Source organism: Triturus cristatus, chromosome 11, assembly GCF_964204655.1.
Source record: "Triturus cristatus chromosome 11, aTriCri1.1, whole genome shotgun sequence".
NCBI classification, from domain to species: domain Eukaryota; kingdom Metazoa; phylum Chordata; class Amphibia; order Caudata; family Salamandridae; genus Triturus; species Triturus cristatus.
In genome coordinates this window covers 530,740,542-530,761,073 of record NC_140594.1, presented here as the reverse complement: position 1 = coordinate 530,761,073, position 20,532 = coordinate 530,740,542, and the positions used below count along the sequence as shown (strand labels likewise).

At 43.5% G+C, this 20,532-nt stretch overlaps 1 protein-coding gene across 2 annotated transcripts in view; it reads left to right on the top strand.

Moving 5' to 3' along the window:
• Positions 1 to 20,532, top strand: part of HK2 (hexokinase 2) — a 148,383-nt gene that overhangs the window by 95,556 nt on the left and 32,295 nt on the right. For both annotated transcript variants that reach the window (XM_085633421.1, XM_085633422.1), the window contains exons 6-12: positions 167 to 266; positions 2,457 to 2,640; positions 3,970 to 4,125; positions 7,890 to 8,123; positions 9,173 to 9,477; positions 15,694 to 15,842; positions 17,400 to 17,519. In XM_085633421.1, the coding sequence (XP_085489547.1) occupies positions 167 to 266; positions 2,457 to 2,640; positions 3,970 to 4,125; positions 7,890 to 8,123; positions 9,173 to 9,477; positions 15,694 to 15,842; positions 17,400 to 17,519 (1,248 nt within the window). The remainder of the gene's footprint in view (positions 1 to 166; positions 267 to 2,456; positions 2,641 to 3,969; positions 4,126 to 7,889; positions 8,124 to 9,172; positions 9,478 to 15,693; positions 15,843 to 17,399; positions 17,520 to 20,532) is intronic.

Here is a 20,532-nt window from a genome sequence, read left to right as displayed (position 1 = left end):
TTAGGTGGAAGTTAATACATTTTTTTACATTTTTCTTCTAATTATACAGCTGAACCCCGCGCCTGAATGAAGGGCGTTGTGAAAGCCTTGGCTGTGCATGGCACAGTCTCCACCTGACCAAACTGGGTTTGAAAGCAAGTGTTCTCTGTTCCTTGTCTCCTCACAGGACTATGACATTGATATCGTTGCCGTGGTGAATGACACTGTGGGGACAATGATGACTTGCGGGTACGATGACCACAACTGTGAAATCGGACTCATTGTGGGTAAGCTGCAGTTGACTTTGTTTTGAGTTTCTGTGCTTGGACATGTAATTGGAAGAAACTCCAGAAGGAACTTTAATTACATATCTGGATGCAATCACTAAATTCACCCAACACACTAAATTTGAAAAGGAAACTGGGGCAGTTGATGGCTTGACTTGATCAGTTTGGTTTCCCACATTTCTTTGGGGTCAAATGAAGCACCGTGTAAAAAGGCACACATGATGAGCTCGGTTAAGGAAAATGCTTTGGTTGCTGTTGGCGAATCATTGTGCTGTGTCCTATATTGTGTTAGTGCCCGAAGGATCCTGAGAACCTGGTCTTTGGGTCTGATCTGCATGAAGGGTGTCATTCCGCCCCCAGCGGTTTGTGACTTGTTCCTTTCACCAGGGACAATTCATGTTAAGTCTGCCTCTTCCCATGGAAGCATTTGTTTAAGAGCTGCTCAACTACCTTTGGTCGTATTTCGTTTTACACCTTTTAATCATGGATGCTGCTAACCCTTGACAAGAACTCTCGAAAACCTCATAATTACAACGAAGCTGAGAAAGGGTCAAAGGTTGGCGTTAGACAGGATGAATTCTTAAATGTGAGTACGATTTTAAACTGCTCCCATGGGGAGAGATTACACATTTACTCAGTATTTATTCCTCACTTCTTCATAAACAGGTAGCCTGTCTCCTTCTTCCCTCATTGAGCCATCCTTAATTTTCTCTATTTCAGTGTAGCTTCATTTTGACGTGAAAGTAATATTGCTTTAATGAACAAATACCTCTTTATTAAAAAAAAAAAAAAAACATTTTTAAGGTCCATGCCTATTTTAAACAGCTATGCACTCTCATGCTACTTGCACACTGGCCCTGTCTTATATGCAACAAATGGGACCTCTCCTATGCAGCTGGCATCCGTTGTGATACATATTTATTATATGTAGCAAAATGGAAACTGTGTAATATGGCTCATTGTTGCCTTGAAGGTCTGGTGACATTCCAAACTATGAGACCAGTGTCTTGTGGGCAGGACGAAGTTGGTCTGAAAGGGTTGTTTGCTTCAGCTAACAATTGGAATTAGAATGTTTTTGTTTGAATTTCATGGACAAATTGCTGATAACAGTGGTCAGTAGTAAGGGCAAGGAGATTCATGCGATTCGAGGGCTGCAGTGTTTACCACAATATGACGTGTTTTCCTCGTATGCCACATAATTTGTAGTTTTCACAAAAATGTTTCGCGCTCAAATGAATGAATATAATCTTGCCGGAAATGTCCCACATAATTAGCTTTTTCCCCCATAGTATAGATCATTTTGTTGAAAAGTTTGGTATGCTTTATAATCCTAGTCCTGCAGAGTAAATATTTGTGAGACCCATATTTCAGAAAGAACCAGTAAATATTTTTCACAGTTTCTTCTGGAGCATAGGTTTTTATACCCCTACATTTTGTGCAATAAGAGGATTCAAATATGTAATGTCTGAGAGCTGTAGTAATAGATTTGGTAAAAGTAGAGTAGTACAGGAAATTGACATATCATGCCAGTGGTAGCTAAAGAGTGATGTATTTACACCCCCATGCCCCATCCCTGGTGACGAGAAGAAGTAAACAGGCCAAGCCCCCTTGCTGGACGAATCACTAAGGCAAAGCTGGTGGAAGACAGGCCCGAAATAATCATGTGAGCTTGTTCTTATCTGACAGTTAGCAAACAGTTTGTTTGGTACATTTAACTGGGAAACAGCCTTTACAACAAGATTTTTACCTCGTCGTACCTTTACCACGCATTTTTGACCACACGTTTTTAGAATGCATATGCTTTTACAATGTATGCCTTTACCATGCATTTTTGAGCACACGTTTTTAGAATGCATATGCTTTTACAACGTATTCCTTTACCACGCATTTAAGGTAAGTTTGGGGTGTGAGGATCTCCACCCACACATACATTGTGTGTATGTGTATATATGAATGTGTATATATGTGTGTATGGGTGTGTGTGTGTATATATATATATATATATATATAATACAATGTGTGGTAAAGGCATACGTTGTAAAAGCATACGCAATCTAAAAAAAAAAATGCAGGGTGAAAAATGCGTGGTAAAGGCATAAAGAGTATTTCCCTGCGTTCCGTCATACAACCCATTTAAGTTAGAGGTGAAATGATGGAGAAAATGAAAACTATTGCCATGTTGTCTTACAGGTACTGGGAGCAATGCTTGCTACATGGAAGAGATGCGCCACATTGACCTGGTGGAAGGAGACGAGGGACGGATGTGCATCAACATGGAATGGGGAGCATTTGGAGACGATGGCGCTCTTGAAGACATCAGAACAAATTTTGACCGGGAAATTGACATGGGGTCTCTCAATCCAGGCCAACAAATGTAAGCAAAAGGGTTTTCTATAGAATAATAGAATTGGTAGCTCATGTATATACTACAGATATGGGTGTATGTACATAGAATATGAAAATGTGTGTTTTTGCATGTTTCTATTGCATGTTTTTACTGTAAAACATGAATTGTCTGAGCTTGTGCCATGACTCTTGAAGCCTAGTCAAAGTTTTGTCTCTAGTCTGGCTCTGAATTTATTTAGAGGAGAGATCCTTTAATGTGGTGAGTCAATAGGCTCCTGTGCACTTTTTTACTCTCCAGTACAGGGTAACGTAAAAATTGTTCCAAGAGCACAGTGGTCATGATAGCCCCAATGTGCAATCTAAATTTGAGGAAATGGGGGGGGGGGGGGGGGGGGAGTAGGAAGTGAGGAAGAGGGATTTTTTCGCTCCCAGAAAAGAACCTAATTTGAAAAGAAAGGGAGGGTTACAGTTAAAATATCCAAAAAACACTGAAATTCCTTAGTTCTGGTTAGGTTCTCAAGCATGCCCCCCCCCCCCTCAGCTGCATCTGTTTTCATGAGCAGCAGAACAGGGTCCAATCCCCTGTCTCCGTACATCCTTAACTCTCTGGATGTTCAGATGCCATATGGTTTCCTCACACTCAACTTGGCAGCAAGATCTTTGCCGCTCACTTCCTTGAGGCTTCCTCAACACATGTTTTTAGACCTTTTTGGGAGGGGGGTGGGTTTGGGTTGAAATAATGCTATACAGTGTGCCCTGGTCTTGCTAAATTTGCCAATAAACTTTCTTAAAGAATTTTGCTCCGTTCCTTTGTCCGATTATTTTGATTACTTGGCTAACTTTTTTTTTTAGCTGCCTTGTACTGTAGTTAAATCCGGTCCTATTAGTCAATGGTGGAGAGGAATGTCTCAGGAAAGATACCGTTCTTAAAGGTTTTGTGGTTCAAAAACTGGTGGACCAAAGTGTCAAAGAATTCTTACTGAAAAGACAGCGGTACAAAACACAACAAAATACAGAATTATGTAGTGTTCTCAATATTTGGACATGAGCTGTACTTGCCTTCTGATTACATTAAGGGCCAGGTGCACATTTGGAAGACACTTGAGAGGTAGATATGTCCAAAGAATTGCACACCGCGTACACCATTAGGCTGGGAAAGCCGAAGTCGAGAATTCTGGCATGCCTCCGGACTTTAATAGGGAGGTAGAGGACAGCTGTAGTCAATGGATCCCCGTTGTTCCAATATTTCACTAATCTGCGTAAATTGAATTTTCTAAAGATGGTCACAACTCTTATTTTGTTGTTGTACTTACTTGTGTTTTGAGTGGCAGAATAAATATCTTGCTCTGTTTCACAGGTTTGAGAAGATGATTAGTGGAATGTACATGGGTGAGTTGGTCAGGCTCATTCTGGTAAAAATGGCGAAGGAAGACTTGCTCTTTGGTGGCAGAATCACGGCGGATCTTCTCACGACGGGGCATTTCGAAACCGAATTTGTGTCTGCTATTGAAAAGTAAGTGGAAAATGAAAGAGCCCAAAATTTTGTGTGTGTTGCCTCCCTACTCAGTGAGTACATAGATGACTGCTTTGACTAGGCCATTTAGAAAGATGAGTGCTCTAGGTGTGCGCTCCTGTTGGTACCTTTAGGTGTCAGTGCAACATTCTGCTTTATGGCGGCGTGATAATGGTGTTCTCTAGCGACAGGAGGGTAGTGCAATAAACTGTGAGCAGGACATGGCCTCTAGGGTGCAAAATGAGTGTGAATAGCCATGCGAATGGATGGGTGTCTACCAGAGACATTAGTTACTTTGGATAAAGATGGAAGGGAAAGATAGACTTAGCCATTATTGGACAGGATGGTAGGTCATCGCTGAGAGGCTTTTTCTTCGAGTCCCAATCAAAGGTTTGCCTTTGGTGTTTGCAACCCTAAGAACAGTGCACCTACAAGAAATCCTAGGAGTTCAGTGTCAGACCACGAGCCATCTGGCTCCTTTCAAACAAGCTCACGCAAGGAACTGCGCTTAATTATCCAGAGGTTCGGAATGGTTTGTGTACTGCATACTTATTGCATGTACTCTACCTGAATTTATTGTTCTCTCATTTGTTGTCACTAAATGTGTAACTTGTCGTACCAATAGATGGTTTTCTGCTCTTAGTACTGAGTACTTATGACTCCTTGTAGGTTGCATACGACAAGGATTTGTTGAGTGAAAGCGCCGCCATTAGCAGATGGATTTTCTCTCTCGACGCGGGACCCGGTAACTTTCGAGGTGTTTGATCATAGAGGCTGCAAAGAAACATAATTTGAAACCTTGGATATCACAAAAATGTATTTTGGCTGAGACTGAAGACCTTAAGGTATGACCATCGGCTGCCAAGGATGGTAACGTACCCCTGGCGTGCCCGTTGTTACCTCTGACGCTGCTCTTGCTGCCCCTGGTCTTGGGGTCATAATGCAGCAGCAGAAACAAACCAGGCTCCTTGAGCCCTCTTTACTTTTTGTATTTTCTGCGCCTTGTTCCTTCCATTGCCTTACAGTAGCACATAGGAGGGGGTTGAAGAGCTGACATTGAACAAAAGGCAACTCTGTGATGTTATCAAGGGACCAAAAGGAGCATCATGTACCATCTACCACTCCTAACATTTTGCGACCCTGCGTCCATTGGTATGGCAGGCGGGCACAGCTCAGACAGACGGCTGCGCTCAGCTTCAGGATTAGCCTCAAAACCTGGCTCTTCTGAAGAGCTAACAAATACAACACTTCTTACAACGTCTGACCCGCGGTTCAGCACATCAATCCCTGCTTGTATAAATTTAGAGTTCTGTGCATCTACTTCCAGCACTTGCAGCCATTAAGTGCCGCTGGAATCCAGAGAGGGCAAAGTCTTTAAAGAAATGGAAGGTGCACCAGAAAGGAAGTCCGAGTTATACTTTAGTCAATTTAGTTAGTTTTATTGGTGACTAAAGTAAAAGTGGCCATCAGCCAATGCATTTTGTTCCTCAACCAAAGGAACTTCATCAGGACTTAGACAATCATGTAGAGTGTTCTATAATGTCATCCGTGATTTTGTAACAATCAAGAGATCACCCCATAATACGGGTTATGCAAATCAGGTCCTGAACTGTAATCGGGGTCTTCTGTGTCCCGAAGCACAGCAAATAAGCTGGTTGAAAAGCAAACTTCTGAAGAGCTGCCTTTCCTTTAGGTCTTTGCCTAGCGCCGAGCTACTTCTTCGGGAGAGAGTCGTTTTGCATTATATAAGTGCGGGTCCGGGGGCTCAGTGGACTAATGCGTCCATTGCAGGAGCCTGTGATCGACCTCATGGTCCCAGGTTCAAATCCCGGCGGGTCCACTCAGCCTCTCATCCATCTGAGGTCGATAAAATGAGTACCATTGAGTTGGGTAACAATGAACATCTATTATTCAGCGCCAAGAGACCTCTGGGCGAACGTGCGCTTTACAAATACACATTGTCAACATAGCATAAAATAGTGCTGCCTACCACAATGTACAGAGCAGCCTGCCACACGCGTAGCAGCCCAAGGGATCCACATTATTTGCAATAACCTTCCTCCTGACTGTATATCCCACAGCACTGTGCCTTCTGAGCCTTGTAGCTTCACTGCACCCGAATCTACCTAGAAGGTTCATCTTGACTATGCGAATGGGCTCCACATTGGATTCCCTAAGCTCCAAATTAGCAGACTTCAAATCACCCAGACTGTCTCATTTGCATATGTGCTAAACCTCAGATGATGCAAGCACGTTGCTCCTGCCCACACATTCCTGCACTGGCTGCTCATCTCTAGAAGAGTCTTTTTCCGAGCTCTCTGCATTGGCGAAAGAGCGATCCTGGGACCGGATGCAGCCTTCACTCTCAAAACTCGGATTCTGCACTTCAGCCCTGCCATGGTCCTCTCCTGCTTGTTCCTATTCGAAAGGTTGCTCAGAGGCTGTTTTGTGTACACACGTGTATGCTCCGCTCTGGAGCACCGCATCGCACGAAGAAAGTGAGGGTAATCTGCAATCACATCTAATTCGCAAAGACCTCGCTGTTTCCAACACCAGACGTCAACTGGCCCCAAACTACAACAGGTACATTGTCATCTTGTTCCCATCCTTTGCCTCTCACCTCCTTCAATAAGGACCTGCTTGCTACATTACCTGGGCTCACCAGTGAAGCTCGTGCACGCTTGTTTGTTCTCTGTTCCGCGTGTCTTCGATGAACCTGGTAAGTGGACTTGTACTGCTTTAGCTTGCTGGGTGGCCTCTGAACTGTGTGCGTTGATCGCCCTCTAGTGTCTTTAGTTAGGAAATGCAGTTAAGCACATTTTAAACTGCATTGTTTCCGTTGAAAATAAAGTAGTCTTCTTGAATGGCGGGCCAGTTCGCTCTAGCCCAAGCCTGCATTAACGGAAATGGAGGGTCACCGCAACCCATAGCAGGGTCCTGCGACTGGTGGCAATGTGATGTGTTGCTTGTTTAGGCAAAGTTGCAGCAGAACCCTTTAAGCGCTACTGTATTCTCTTTCTTATACTTGACGCGAAATGTCTGCGAACGGGCATCGCAGTCCACTCTTCTTTAAGGGAAAAGCGGCCATTCTGAGTCCGAGCCGGACATTTATTCCGCCGGTCAATTCCCCGGTGGGCTGAGCCCCTAGCAGACAGGTTTTGAACGTTCCGGGCCGTTCCTGGTGCTTTCTCCAGCTCCCAGACACCAATTTCAACAGGCACGAGAAGGATTCAATAGGGAGCTAAAGAGAGGGAGTGATAGTGAATGAAGGTAGAGTTTAGACAGAAAGCGACCAAAAAGGAAGAAGCGATATAATGAATGAATGAAAACGAGATTGCGTGCGATGATGATGATAGTAGCGGTCTGGTTTGAGTATTTTTGCCAGGGCTGCTGGCCTAATCCGAGTATCTCCCCCATAACATGTACGAACACAATACTTGCAAGAAGACTCTGATGTAGTAGTATTGAAATGTTGGCATCGGAAGTGACTCGCAGATTAGATTTTGTCACAGAGCTTACTTTTCATAAGGCATTTCTACTGATTCCTTGCATGTATTCATTCGTTTTTCTGTTTGCCGTTGCTTTGTATGTTAGTTAATACATTAGATTTGTATTTAACATTTGCTTTTGATTTGCCTTTCTAAGCAATTTTATTTAACATGCATTTTTTGGAGTCTGGGTTATTAATATGTCATTGAAATAACCTTTATTACAATACAGATTTGCTTGAAATGATGTTTCTAGTAACGGTACTGTATTTATAGGGACAAAGAAGGCATACTAAAGGCGCATGAGATTTTAACAAAGCTAGGCCTGGAGCCATCCAAAGAAGACTGTGTGGCCGCCCACCGTGTTTGCCAGATTGTGTCCACTCGTTCGTCTAACCTCTGCGCCGCTGCACTGGCTGCTGTGCTGCGGCGCATCAAAGAAAACAAAGGCGTGGAGAGGCTGCGTTCCAGCATTGGAGTGGATGGGTCTGTGTACAAGAAACACCCTCAGTAAGTCCAGCTGCAATAAAGAAACAACATGCAATTTTTTTTTCAGAAGTCCTTTAAAAAAAAATGCACCATTCTGCTCTAGTTTTGCAATATTGTGTGGAGACCTTATTAATTGCGCTTGTTCCCCTCCACCTTACAAATAAACATACCATCTTATTATATTGCTTTGCTTCCATTGCCCACTAAAAAGTAGGCCAAGTACATTAAGTTATCCAACTTTTTATTATAAACTTTTTTTCAGTTTACATGTTATAAAAACAAAAATCACACAAACTGGCATCGGATCATTGTATAAAGGCAAATCTATGACATCATTAATGGCACATAGGACTACAGGCAGCATCAGGGAGGGAACGGAACCATGGGGAAAGAAAAAATAATGTGCAAACAGAGCACCGTGATGAAGGAACCAGGCACAGCACTTTGTCGCACTGCGGACTTTACTGGGGCTGACCCTCTCGCTCCCCGTCGGGCCCAGACCCAATGGGTAGATCCAACCCACTTCCCTCACTGTCAGTCGTATCCTGTGGGGAGGGCTCCCCTTCTGCTAACCCAGAAGTACACATAACCCGCCAAGCCATTAGGTCATCCTGCAGCATCTCATCCCTTCGAGTGAGTTGCATGTGAGCTTCCTCGGCTAGGGGCCACTCACGGACATCTAAGTTATCCAACTTGGCATGAAATCATACATGGGCCACTGGTTACGAACTGTCTTGTTTATTTTAAACCTACTTTTAATAACAATCAAATGTGTATTGCTGCTTCTTTAAACAGTTGAAAAAATCTTAATGCATGTGCATTTTTATGAATTATAATGTAACTGACTCACGTTCAGGTCAACAGATGACTGTTCCGTTTACAAACAAAATGTATTAAGCTCTACAAAGTGATCAAATCTGTTTGCAGCATTTTTATGGGAGGGTATTATAATGTAATCAAACTGTCAATTACATACTTTAGGTGTAAGATTATAAAAAAAAGACTTGTGCTTCTGCCGCAAAAAAACGTTTTTTATAATTGTTTTTTGTTGTGTTTTTTTTAAAATTCAGCTTTGCCAGACGCCTGCAGAAGACGTTACGAAGACTGGTACCCGACTGCGATGTGCGGTTTATCAGATCCGAAGATGGGAGCGGAAAGGGTGCCGCCATGGTTACTGCTGTCGCCTATAGGTTGGCGGCCCAGCAGAAAGAGAGGCAGAAGACGCTGGACGCTCTGCGGCTGAGCAACGCCCAATTACATGAAGTGAAGAACATTCTGAGAAAAGAGATGGAGCGAGGACTCAAAAAGGAATCTCATGCCGAAGCGTCAGTAAAAATGTTGCCAACCTACGTGCGCTCAACTCCAGATGGCACAGGTAAGATGAACAAGCATTGGTAAATGCATTAGGTTTCGCCTATGTGATTAATAATAAGTAGTTTTTTCTTGTAAGTTGTAGTTTGCTGAGTAGTTGTAAAATAATTCCCAGAAAGTATGTTATAGTTTTATGACTTGTTTATGTAGAAAAAGGCAATATATTATGCTGTTACTACTGGTATAGTGCGAGTAAGTAATGGCAACCTTTTGAAAAATGAAAGAAGGAAATGATATAAATCATTGATGTAATAGCAATATTATGTGTTTCGAGGAGTTCTGACAACTTTTGGGCCTGCTGCCACTGCAGTGGCGTAGAGTGCAGAGGCGTAGAATTCAGCAGTGCACAATGAAGCGTCATAGTGTGCAGTGGCGTAATTGGAGTGCTGCATAGAAGAGCGCAGATGTGAGGAGTGCAGTGGCGCAGAGTAGAGTGACATAGAGTGCAGTGGGGTAGAATGGAGTGCTGTAGAGTGGAGTGATGCAGAGTAGAGTGGCATAGAATGCATTGGCATTGAATGCAGTAGAGTGGCATAGAATGCAGTGGTGCGTAGTGGTGCAGAGCACAGTAGCATAGAGTGCAGTGGTGTAAGGGCGCTTCTTTAAGGACTAGAACCCTCACTCACCCGAAGGTGACATGCTTCATCATTGGGTTCCCTCCTCACACCAGGACTGCAAGGTACCTGGTGCGGGCTACAGCTCCCCTATAGGGTGGTGCAGAGGTGTTTTTCATAGGATGAGCAGATGTCAATTAGGAGTGAGGGGCAGAGTGCAAGGAGAAATAGAGATGAAACTGCAGAAGAGCAGAATCAACTTTATTCTGGTGCTCTCCTTGATGGGGTTAAAAACAAGCGAGAATGGGGGATTTGGAAAGAGTATTCCCCCCCCCCGATCTGTGGTCAACATGTTTCTATCATTGACCCACACGGGGTTCCAAGGCATTCATGAGGCCCAACAGAAAAAGTCACGCTGCATCAAAAACTAAAAACAATATTACCGGCTTCTCAAAAGGTGAGTACAAATGGGAACGGGATGACCCAACGAATCACAGGATCAACAAACGTTCTACAAAATACAGCACAAAATACAGATAAGAAGCATACAATTAACATCACGCTAAGACAGTAGGGCACAATTGTGATACCAAGTGTATTGGTACAGTGCGTCTAGTGCCCATCACCAAAAAAGCGAACTCCTATCCTAGATACAATGGACTCTTGAGCCAAGGAAGGCCGCCTTTGCCGCAGAGCTGTGTTATTTAATACAAGAAAGAAAAACAAAAAGAGGAGAAAGAACAATGCAATTATTCAAAGGAGGACTTGGTACACTATCTCCAACTTGTAAGCCCCAAGAGTGGAGCATCAGCACACGGGGTAAAATCTAAACGTATACTATATCAATCCACTAATGTGTATGTTTGAAAACCGAAAATGTGAACTGAAAACAGTCATTCCAACTCCGTCAACTGTGGCATTCCTTGCCTAGTCCTCCTAACCAATTGACTAAGTACTTGTATTGGATAAATGGGTCTATGAGCCCATTGGTGTGTGGCTGTTAAAGCAAGTACTGTAGGAACTATCGCCTAAAAACACAGCCATGTGTACTTGAGGAAGTATACAGCAACGAAGAGTTGCCAGGTAGTACCAACCAGACTGGCAATGTATTACAGATACGACCAGCAAATGTGATACCTGAAAAGCCAAGTGTGAACGCCGATAAATATGTCCACTCACCTTTGTCTGTAATGGGTGCTGTAAAAGTTGATCTACTACAGCATGCAAGGGAAACAGGCAAAGAACCAGTCCACGACCGCAAAAAATTGTTTTTGGTACTCTATCTCAAGGTAAAAGGAAAAAAAGAGATTATACGGCGCCTGCTGTTAAAAGCAGCAGTCTGAAATTAAGTGGTACTACAAGGCACACTAAAATCACAGGAGTGGGGCGTAAAGCCAGTCTGCAATCTCCAGCAATTAAGTCCACACTCAGACTCTTCAAAGGGTTACTACCCGCCTACGGTTAATAAGCATCAGTCTACTATAAACATTGGCATTCTAGAGCACATTAGAATTTTAAAAATGTATATCGCCCACTCCACGTACCTTCAAATTCACTGCAGGTAACCACTATGGCGCGCCTGGCAAGAGTACGGAAGTAAAGCTGGTGACGTGATTTATACATTGCCGCCAATCAGTGTAAAGTGAAGGAGGCAGAAGGAGAGGAGGAGCTTGGGATATGTAGTCCCAGGACGTGTTTGACCCAGGAATAGGTTGATTAAAACAAAGACCTAACCCCACTGTTATCATATACTGAGCAGTGTGAACCGATCTCCACCTGTTAGTGGGTAACTAATGGCAGTGTACCCACAACAAATGAAAGGGTAATGCCGGCAGCGTAATTTACGGGAACGAGAACATCATGTCGTGCGTGTTATTGCAGTGACCGGCTTAGAGTAGGAATGGCAATGGAGGGATTAGGTAAACAAGAAAAATGAACTGGTAGTGCCGGGCGTATCATTGCGGTTTTGCCAAGCATAGCAATGGCAATGGGGGTTAGGTAAACCAGCACAGCTCAAGCAATGTGCAGGGAAAACCTTTTTAAAAATGCACCAAAAGAGGATGGAAACAGGTTGTCAGCACTGGGAAACTGATAAGAGAACTACACGGAGGAGCAACACAAGGAAACATTGTGCTACAGTCCATAGAAATGGAGGAAAAGTAAGTGGCAAGCACAGGAACCAATGAAAGGCACTGAACGCAAACAGGTGGCATGCAAGCCCCTTTTAAGATGTATCTAATCCAAAAGATTTCACAAGCACAGCTCAAGCGCTGTGCAGGCAAAACCTAAAAAAGGATCACTTGTTTGCCTTTTCTTTGCTGTGGACCTTATTTTATTATTTTTATGTGAAGTATAATTTGGATTGGTCCAGTATTTTGCTTTCACTTTTAATTTTTTTTGCTTTCTGCTGTTTAATGTAACCAAGCACATATAACAGCAGAACATAGGGAATAGGACAGCCAACTAAAAGGTTTGCAAAAACCATGATAAAGCATACAAAGAACCTGTATTAAATGCAAAATGTGGGCATAAATGAAGAAATCACAGCAGTTTATTTAAAGTAGAAGACAATGTTATATTGAAAAATAGCCAGGACATAACTTCGGCATAGAACTCCAGTAGTGTGATAACCACCAGATCAATAGTGACTTAACGAACATGGGATCCCCTGCAGATTGTGGAGAAGGGCCTCCGAGTCTCCCATATCTCACAGATATTCATAGGCCCAGGGCTAAATTGGGGCACCCTGAAGGACGGTGGGCCGTTTATGCCACAAGGCCTTTTGTTACGTCTCTGGATCTATTGTATAAAATGCTTTTTGTATGTTGTGGTTTTAGAATTCGGAGTTAAGAGGGGTGACATGAGTGTGTATTTGTGTGGTGAGAAAAGCTTAGCGACCGCCTCTTGACTGAGCTGGTTGATGCTCTCGAAATCACTCTATAGTCCATCATACAGATTAGCATACCTCAGGAAGTCGAGGGAGATAATGGGAGACCCGAGGACCATGGGTAAGACATAAGGAGACATACATAGTGTGATATACTGAGGTACCAGGTGATATTGGTAGATATGTTGTTGTGCAGGTGGAATGTTTATGGAGATCTAGGAGTACCTTTTAAACCGGTGCGGCTCCTCCACTATGGCGGAGGAGCATCGATCCACTGCTTTTGAGCAGTGAAGTGAAGGAAATCTAAAATGATAATAACTAAGTTATTACCATTGTATGTTTCCTTTGCGGGTGGGCTGGCGGGCGGGGCTACTTTGCTCTTGCAGCAGGGCAGGGAAGGAGTTGTTTGCCCACTTCTAAGTGCACAATGACTGTTTGGTCGGCCCTCTTGGGCCGCCCATACCAGTCATGCACACTTTCCCGTTTTCCATGAAGGCTGCATTACAGCCTGCGTGGAGAACCAGGCCTGGACATCATTCCCTGGTTGAGCGTTGAACCAAGACGCTCAAAACCAATCACAGCGCTGCATTGCAGCGTTGTGATTGGTCAGGGGAGCCTTTTCTGTGCTTCCTGTTTCTCAGTCTGACGAGGAGAGCAGGAGCAGAGAAGCGAGACCGACTGGGCAAGGTAAGTGTTGCTTTTATTTTTCTACTTTTTTTTTTTTTTTTTTTTTTTTACTGCTCCCTCAGCACGCACTTGCACCCGATAATAAAGCAGACCGCCATAGCTTTTAAATATGACTAAATTTGGCAGCGTGTAGTATCTTGTTCATGTTAATATCCTTTTATTATGTCTCAGCCCCATGTGAATGGGCTGTGTGCTGCGTGGAATGTTAGTGTGAAGATGCTGAATGGAATGTTTGGGGGTCTGTGAGGTGAAGTATGACAGTTGAAGCATGGGCTGAGCAGCAGGCAGGCTGCTTCTGGTGGGTCTGCTTCACAGGAACATAACCTGACCGCATGTAACTAAGTCTTAATAAATTGCGAGTCACAATTAAGGAATGGCTTCCCATTCATTGCTATGGGCCAAGAGGCCCATAGGAATGAATGGGAATTGCATGCGCAATTTGCAAGTACCCAATTTCAAGGATGCAAGGGTTCCAAAAGGACACCCTGTTGCACCACTGAAATGTGCATGTGTGCACATGTGGCACACATACATGCCCCCATGTATGTGTGCCACATAGCACTTTAAAAAAAAAAAAGTGCTTTTTACTAGGAAATCGCAATTTACCACCAACTTTAAGTTGGTGGTAATTTGCGATTCCTTACAGCAATATCGCAATTTGCGATGGCTTTAAGAATAGCATTTAGGGAATCGCAAATTGCGAATCCCTAACTGCATTCGCAATTTAGGTAATCAGACGTTATACAGTCTATTGATTCACTTCTGCTTCTGATAAGGCTTATTCAAACTGTAGTTTGCGTAATCTGGTCCTCCGCTCACCAACCCACCCTTCACTGTGCCACTGTCCTCAAGCTAAACACATTTCCTCTACTTTTTTGACACACTTCAAATTGTGCTGTAGCATTAAGAATCAATTCATGTGAGGACCTACTAAACTGCTACAAACATCTGAAGGGTGTCGGAGAAAATCTGAGCACTGTGCCACAGAATATGACGTCCTAACTGTGCGTCACGTACTCATGGAGGCCTAGGAGACGGACATGGCCTGAAGGAGACTGCCAGATTAATTTGGAGCCAGGCAGGCACTTCTGGGTGGGGTGGGGTGGGGAAGTGGGTTGGAGGGGGCGGAGAAGCGCTAAACTTGCTTGGACTAGGAGATAAGCCCCAGGTCCGACAAATGACAAGTTTCACCAGGGAGGCTATGACTCGTGATCAGTGCTTTAAATGGAAATATAGAAGTGCAGGTACTCTCTCTTTAGAGTACCCGTTTGCTCCTGAGAAGTGCCTAATGTTCTCTTAAATGTAACGCAAGAGTGCAGGTACTTTCCATGTCAAATTAAAGAAGTGCAGGTACTCAGTACCGGAGAGTACTGACCCATTTAAATCGCTGCCTGTGATCCGTGGCTTGATTATGTGTGTGCATAGGGGGCCAAGCCTCACAGGAAGTATGGCAGTGCCAGCAAAAGCTAAATACCATAGCATTCTTGCAAAGCTGGCGTGCACTGCACAGAAAGGACTTGAGGCATAGCATTTCCCATGAGAGCTCCGTGACGCCAACACAAGAAAATGCAACTACTTGTAAGAATCCACCAATGAAGAAAGGGGGCTATGACCATCCAGAACCTTCAATCGTAGTAATGTATAGAGGACTTTGGTCTTTCCTAGCTGAATGCTGAGACTGATGCAAAGTTTTTTTTATTCCTAGTTGTCCTGAACAATCGGCCAGATTTCCATGGGTTTTCCAAGTCTGATGTATGTAGCGTGTGTCAATTTGGGGAAACTAAAATATCATTACACCTTGTATAAATATTGTGCATGATGACTTCTATGGAAAAGATAACCTATTCTCAAGTGATTTCTCGATTTGAAAAATATTTTTCCACAATTTTATCAGGGCTGGAATTAATAAGTCTAGTGTGGCTTCTCAGTAAACATTAGGTGTGTGAGAGAACAGATTCAAGCACATTGTTTCCTGAGGCCTGACATAACACCATGAAACTCACTGATGAGGCCCCCTGAGACTTACTGTTTTTGTAGCACTCTACTAATGAAACTAGGCATGCATCTTTAAATTGTACTCTCTTCGTTTCAGAAAAAGGCGACTTTTTGGCATTGGATCTTGGGGGCACTAACTTCCGCGTGCTGCTTGTGCGTGTACGAAATGGAATGAGACGTGGTGTTGAGATGCACAACAAGATTTACACAATTCCCAAAGATGTCATGCAAGGAACAGGAGAAGAGGTGAGCACTAACAGCCTGAAAGTAAAACATGGCTGTAATAATGGGTAGTCCCAAATCTAAACACTTGTATGTTCTTGTCGCACTGTATCTGCATATATATTACATAGTCCATATACAAAATAACTAAATGGTACATTTTCTATGCATTGTGAAAACTAGGAGCCCGCTGAGAATTTATTTTGTGACTGCAAAATTAGAATTTGCAATGTCCTAAAAGTACTTTGAAAGTCGGATATGTCTTTATGACTAGAAAGTGCCTTTTGAGACCCTTTTATACATTTCAAAGAGAAGAGGGCATGAAAGGATCCCCCCGCCACCTTTGTGATTTCATATGCAATTAATCAATAGTTTAGTTTGTGACTGCAGTTGTGGTTGAAATCATACCAGCACCCAAATTGGGGTTGGGGTCTGATTTTCGAAACAAAGATGATATCCTTTAGAGGCAGGTTGAGCTGGGGAAGCATCCAGTAGTCCACAGACCAGTATGCACATTCCCACCCCGGGATGTAATTACCCTAACGTGAACACATTTAAAACATTTTTAAGTAGTCCCTGTCCCATTAAAGAACACAGGACTTTTTTTAAAGTTCACATGCACGGGACGTAATACCAGTGACTTTTTGTGATATCCTGAAAATGGGAAATTTTCAATGTGGCAAGGTCGTAATTCCATTGCGTCGCAAAATGAAGCCCAGATCGCAACACAGGCAGTGTGCAAAAACAGACTCGCTTATGACCTGGGCTTAGTATATTGGGCCCTAAGCCGTTTTACTGAAGTTGCATTCCAAAAGCTGCAAAAAAGAGGAAATATGCTAAAAGGTGACCACGATTTGCAGTTAATATATTTGGCTGTTATACTGCCTTACAGAATCGAAACATGCTTCCATATGTCGGGCTGTGCACTTTTGAAGCGCCCTTCACAACGGGGTGCTAGAAAAGTTAAACTCTGCCCTAGAGCTTAATACAAAAATACAATTTCAAGTTTTGCATTAATCCTGATGGGCCACAAACTTATCTTACCAGCCTTTTCAGATTGACAAGGTACATTTCACACACTGATTTCGGGTCCTCTCATGGTCCACCTTTTAAGTACTGTTTACTGTTGCCATGGCATCCATCACCAAAGGTGTCACAGGCATACTTAAAATGGTAGAAATATCTCACCTTGTGCTGTAAGTGGTCTGGGCAGATAAAAAAACGTATAAGACCCATCAACATGCACATCTGCATGGGGTCTGGGTTAATGGAGAGGAGATTTAAGTGGTCCTTTGTGGATTGTAAGTAGTCAATGTGACTAATGACTTTCAAGTCACTGGCAACTCTGCATATGGTAGACCGTTGCATTCAACATTATATAAGAGGCCAGTGAGGTGCTGCATTTTAATGAAGTCTTATTCTGAACTGATTTACAGCCCCTATTAGTTGATTGAAAATATCTGCCTGAAATTTCTATAAAGAGGATTGACCTGTCATTTGGATTATGGCAGTTAATAATTGAATGCATCAGAATGTGTTATAAATCTGTTACCAGATACTAATCCTGACTTTTGTCCACAGCTTTTTGATCACATTGTCCATTGCATTGAGGACTTCTTGGAGTACATGGGAATGAAAGGGGTGATGCTTCCTCTCGGCTTTACGTTCTCTTTTCCTTGCCATCAAAACAGTCTCAACGAGGTAATGTTGTTTTTTTCTATAGTTTCCATTAGATTGTGCCTGCTGCAGTTATCACTGGCTTGGAAAAATGTTGCCTGATTGTTATATAGTGCACAATTGTTTAAAGCGTTGGAAATTAAATGGTACTGGCAGTAGTCACTTGTAGCCCCTAGGCCTCTTGGCACTAGCATCAACTGTGCTGGGTGGACTGATGAAAATGATGTTAAAATGTCCCTTTGCATGTTGGTTTACCAGCACAGAAGCACAAGCCTGGCTGCCATACTTTCCAAATACTTCTCCCCCTTAGTCAATTTGATACTGTTGGTTGGTTTCCAGTAGGGGGGTTGGGCACGGGGTGGTTGGTGACCCTCCAGTGATACGTTAAAGCTTTCCTCTATTTGGCCATCAGTGGATGTCACTCCACCATGCATGCGGCAACGCCTAGTGAAGGATCCAACTATTTACATTCCTCATGAACATAAATGTAAGTCTGTTGCAGGATAAAAGATAGTTATGTAGGTGGAATAAGGTGATAAGGGTGTGAAGGATTCTGTGATCTAGTAGGAGGAGTTAATAAACCAAGTAATTTTGACTACCAGGCTTAGGACTGTGAAGAGAAAGCAAGCAAAATGCACGGGCTGTCAGTGAGATGGGAAAGAGCAACTTTACCATCTGAATCTTCACTAGAACTGGGATCCAGAGAGGACGGCAGGGTGTGCAGGCTTACCCAGCTCTGCACACCTCCTAGAGGGGGAGGGGGGGTGGGGGGAGGACTGTGCAAATCTGTTTGCATGGTTGGTCACCAGATTTCTCTGTGGTAAGCTGAGCTGAACTGTTCAGCCCTTAAACCTTTGCTGCTGAGACGGCAGAAACCAAGGTAATTTCATTTAATGGAAAGTTGATGGAGCCCAAAAGATTGATGTGCTGGCAAACGCTTTTAAACGGAAGACTGCTTTTTAGAGATCAACTAGAGGAGATCATTCGCAAGGTGATTTTAAAAACAGAAGTCATCTCATAATTCGATGGCTAAGCCAGCTGAAAAATGCAATTGATTTTTACACAGGCATTACTGTTAGCGATTCTCTCCTACTCCCATCAGACTACACTTTCAGTCCAGTTCCACAACGTTTTAGGGAGGGTGATAAGTGAAAAAGAGGGTTAACTACACAGCTCGATCTGTGAAGCACCACCAGCACGTCTGACCTAGCTGCCTCTCACTCCTCTAGGCTGGCCATTGGGGTCAGCACTGATATGTACCACATCTGAAAGTATTAATTTCTGCATTCCTAGATCATGTTCTATTGATTAATATGCACCCCCACCTTCAATTACAATGGATCCAGTGGCGGCTGCCTCCGAATGGGGGTGGTGGAGCGGGGGGTGGTTTATAGGATAGGATATATGCTTCTAGAGCACTCGAATGCCGTGGCGTCTTGGCGCTAAGGTGAGTACCAGTATTACGGACTGCATCATTCGCCTATGGTGTAGCAAACAGCCAGGTCTTCAAATCTCTCCTAAATACTAATCTGTTTGGTTGAAAACGCATGGTTGTAGGCAATGAGTTCCAAAGCTTCGCTGCGCAGTGGGAGAAAGCTCTCCCACCCTATCTCGCCTTCCTAATCCTGTCAATATGGATAAGACCCAGTGTACTGCATCTTAATGAGCGGGCAGGGGTATAGGGTTTAAACATTCTTTGAATGGCCTTCGCTCCTCCACCATAAAAAGCCTTGTGGACCAGACATAAGGCTTTAAATTCAACTCGACGCTGCATAGGAAGCCAATGTAAGGCTCGGATTCCAGCGGAGGTAGATTTACCTCTTGGTATGTTTAGGAGTAATCTAACGGCAGCATTTTGTAATGATTGTAGCCTGCTCATTTGGGACTTATTAATTCCCAATAGCAGGCCATTACAATAGTCTAACTTGGATAGCAAGAGAGCTACTACCACTGACTTCTGCAATTCCTTCCCAATAAAGGGAAAGATCTTCTTCAAAGTTTTAATTAGCAAGAAGCAGGAGGAGGTAAGGCTATTTACCTGGGCAGAAAAAGTTAATTGACGGTCAAAGATGACTCCCAGATTTCTAACCTTAGGTGCCGGACTGGGACATTCACCAGCTGTCTTTGGCCACCAAGAGGCGTCCCACCGGGGTTGCCCCTGGCCAAATTCAATAACATCTGTCTTACCTGTATTGATTTTTAGGAAGCTGTGGTTCATCCAGATCATAATCTCCTCTAAACAGGTATGAAACCTGACAGCTGTATTCTCCGGATGTTTAGCCATGGAGATTATGAGCTGGGAATCATCTGCATATGATACGAAAGCGAAACCATGCTTCCTGATAAGACTGGCCAGGGGTAGCATATAGATAGTAAAGATTGTAGGTGATAATGCTGAGCCCTGGGGGACCCCACAGGGCTGCCGACAGATCAAGCAACACAAGGACTGCATTACCCCCATGATCAATTGTTCTCCGAATCACCTCAGCAGCTACGATCAAGGCTGATTCGGTCAAATGGTTAGGTCGAAAACCATGCTGAGTTGGATCCAGTACATCATTAGTGTCCAGATAGTCCATCAATGTCCTATTCATTGACTTTTCCAGAATCTTGGCCATTATAGGCAAACCGGCGATCGGCCGGTAGTTCTTAGGCTCCATAGGATCTAAAGTGTTTTTTTTTAAGATAGGTCTGATCATGGCGTTTTTCCAGCATGCTGGATAGCTACCAGACTCCAGGACTTGATTAATTAGCGGCGTCAATTCGTCGCCAATTCTACTAGCAACCAAGTGTAATACCGTAGCAGGACAGGGGTCTTTAGGTGATCCAGATTTTATAGAGTGGAGCAGTTTACAGACCTCGTCTTGACTAATCGCTGAGAATCTGGTTAGCTCCATCTCGGGTAGTTCTGCTGCCGACTGTGATAGAAGTTATAAATCTGTGACCATTCGAGCTTCAGAAAGGTTATCCTAGATAACTTGAACTTTATTTTGAAAGCATGTCGCTAGCCTATTACACATAATTTGATTAGGATGGA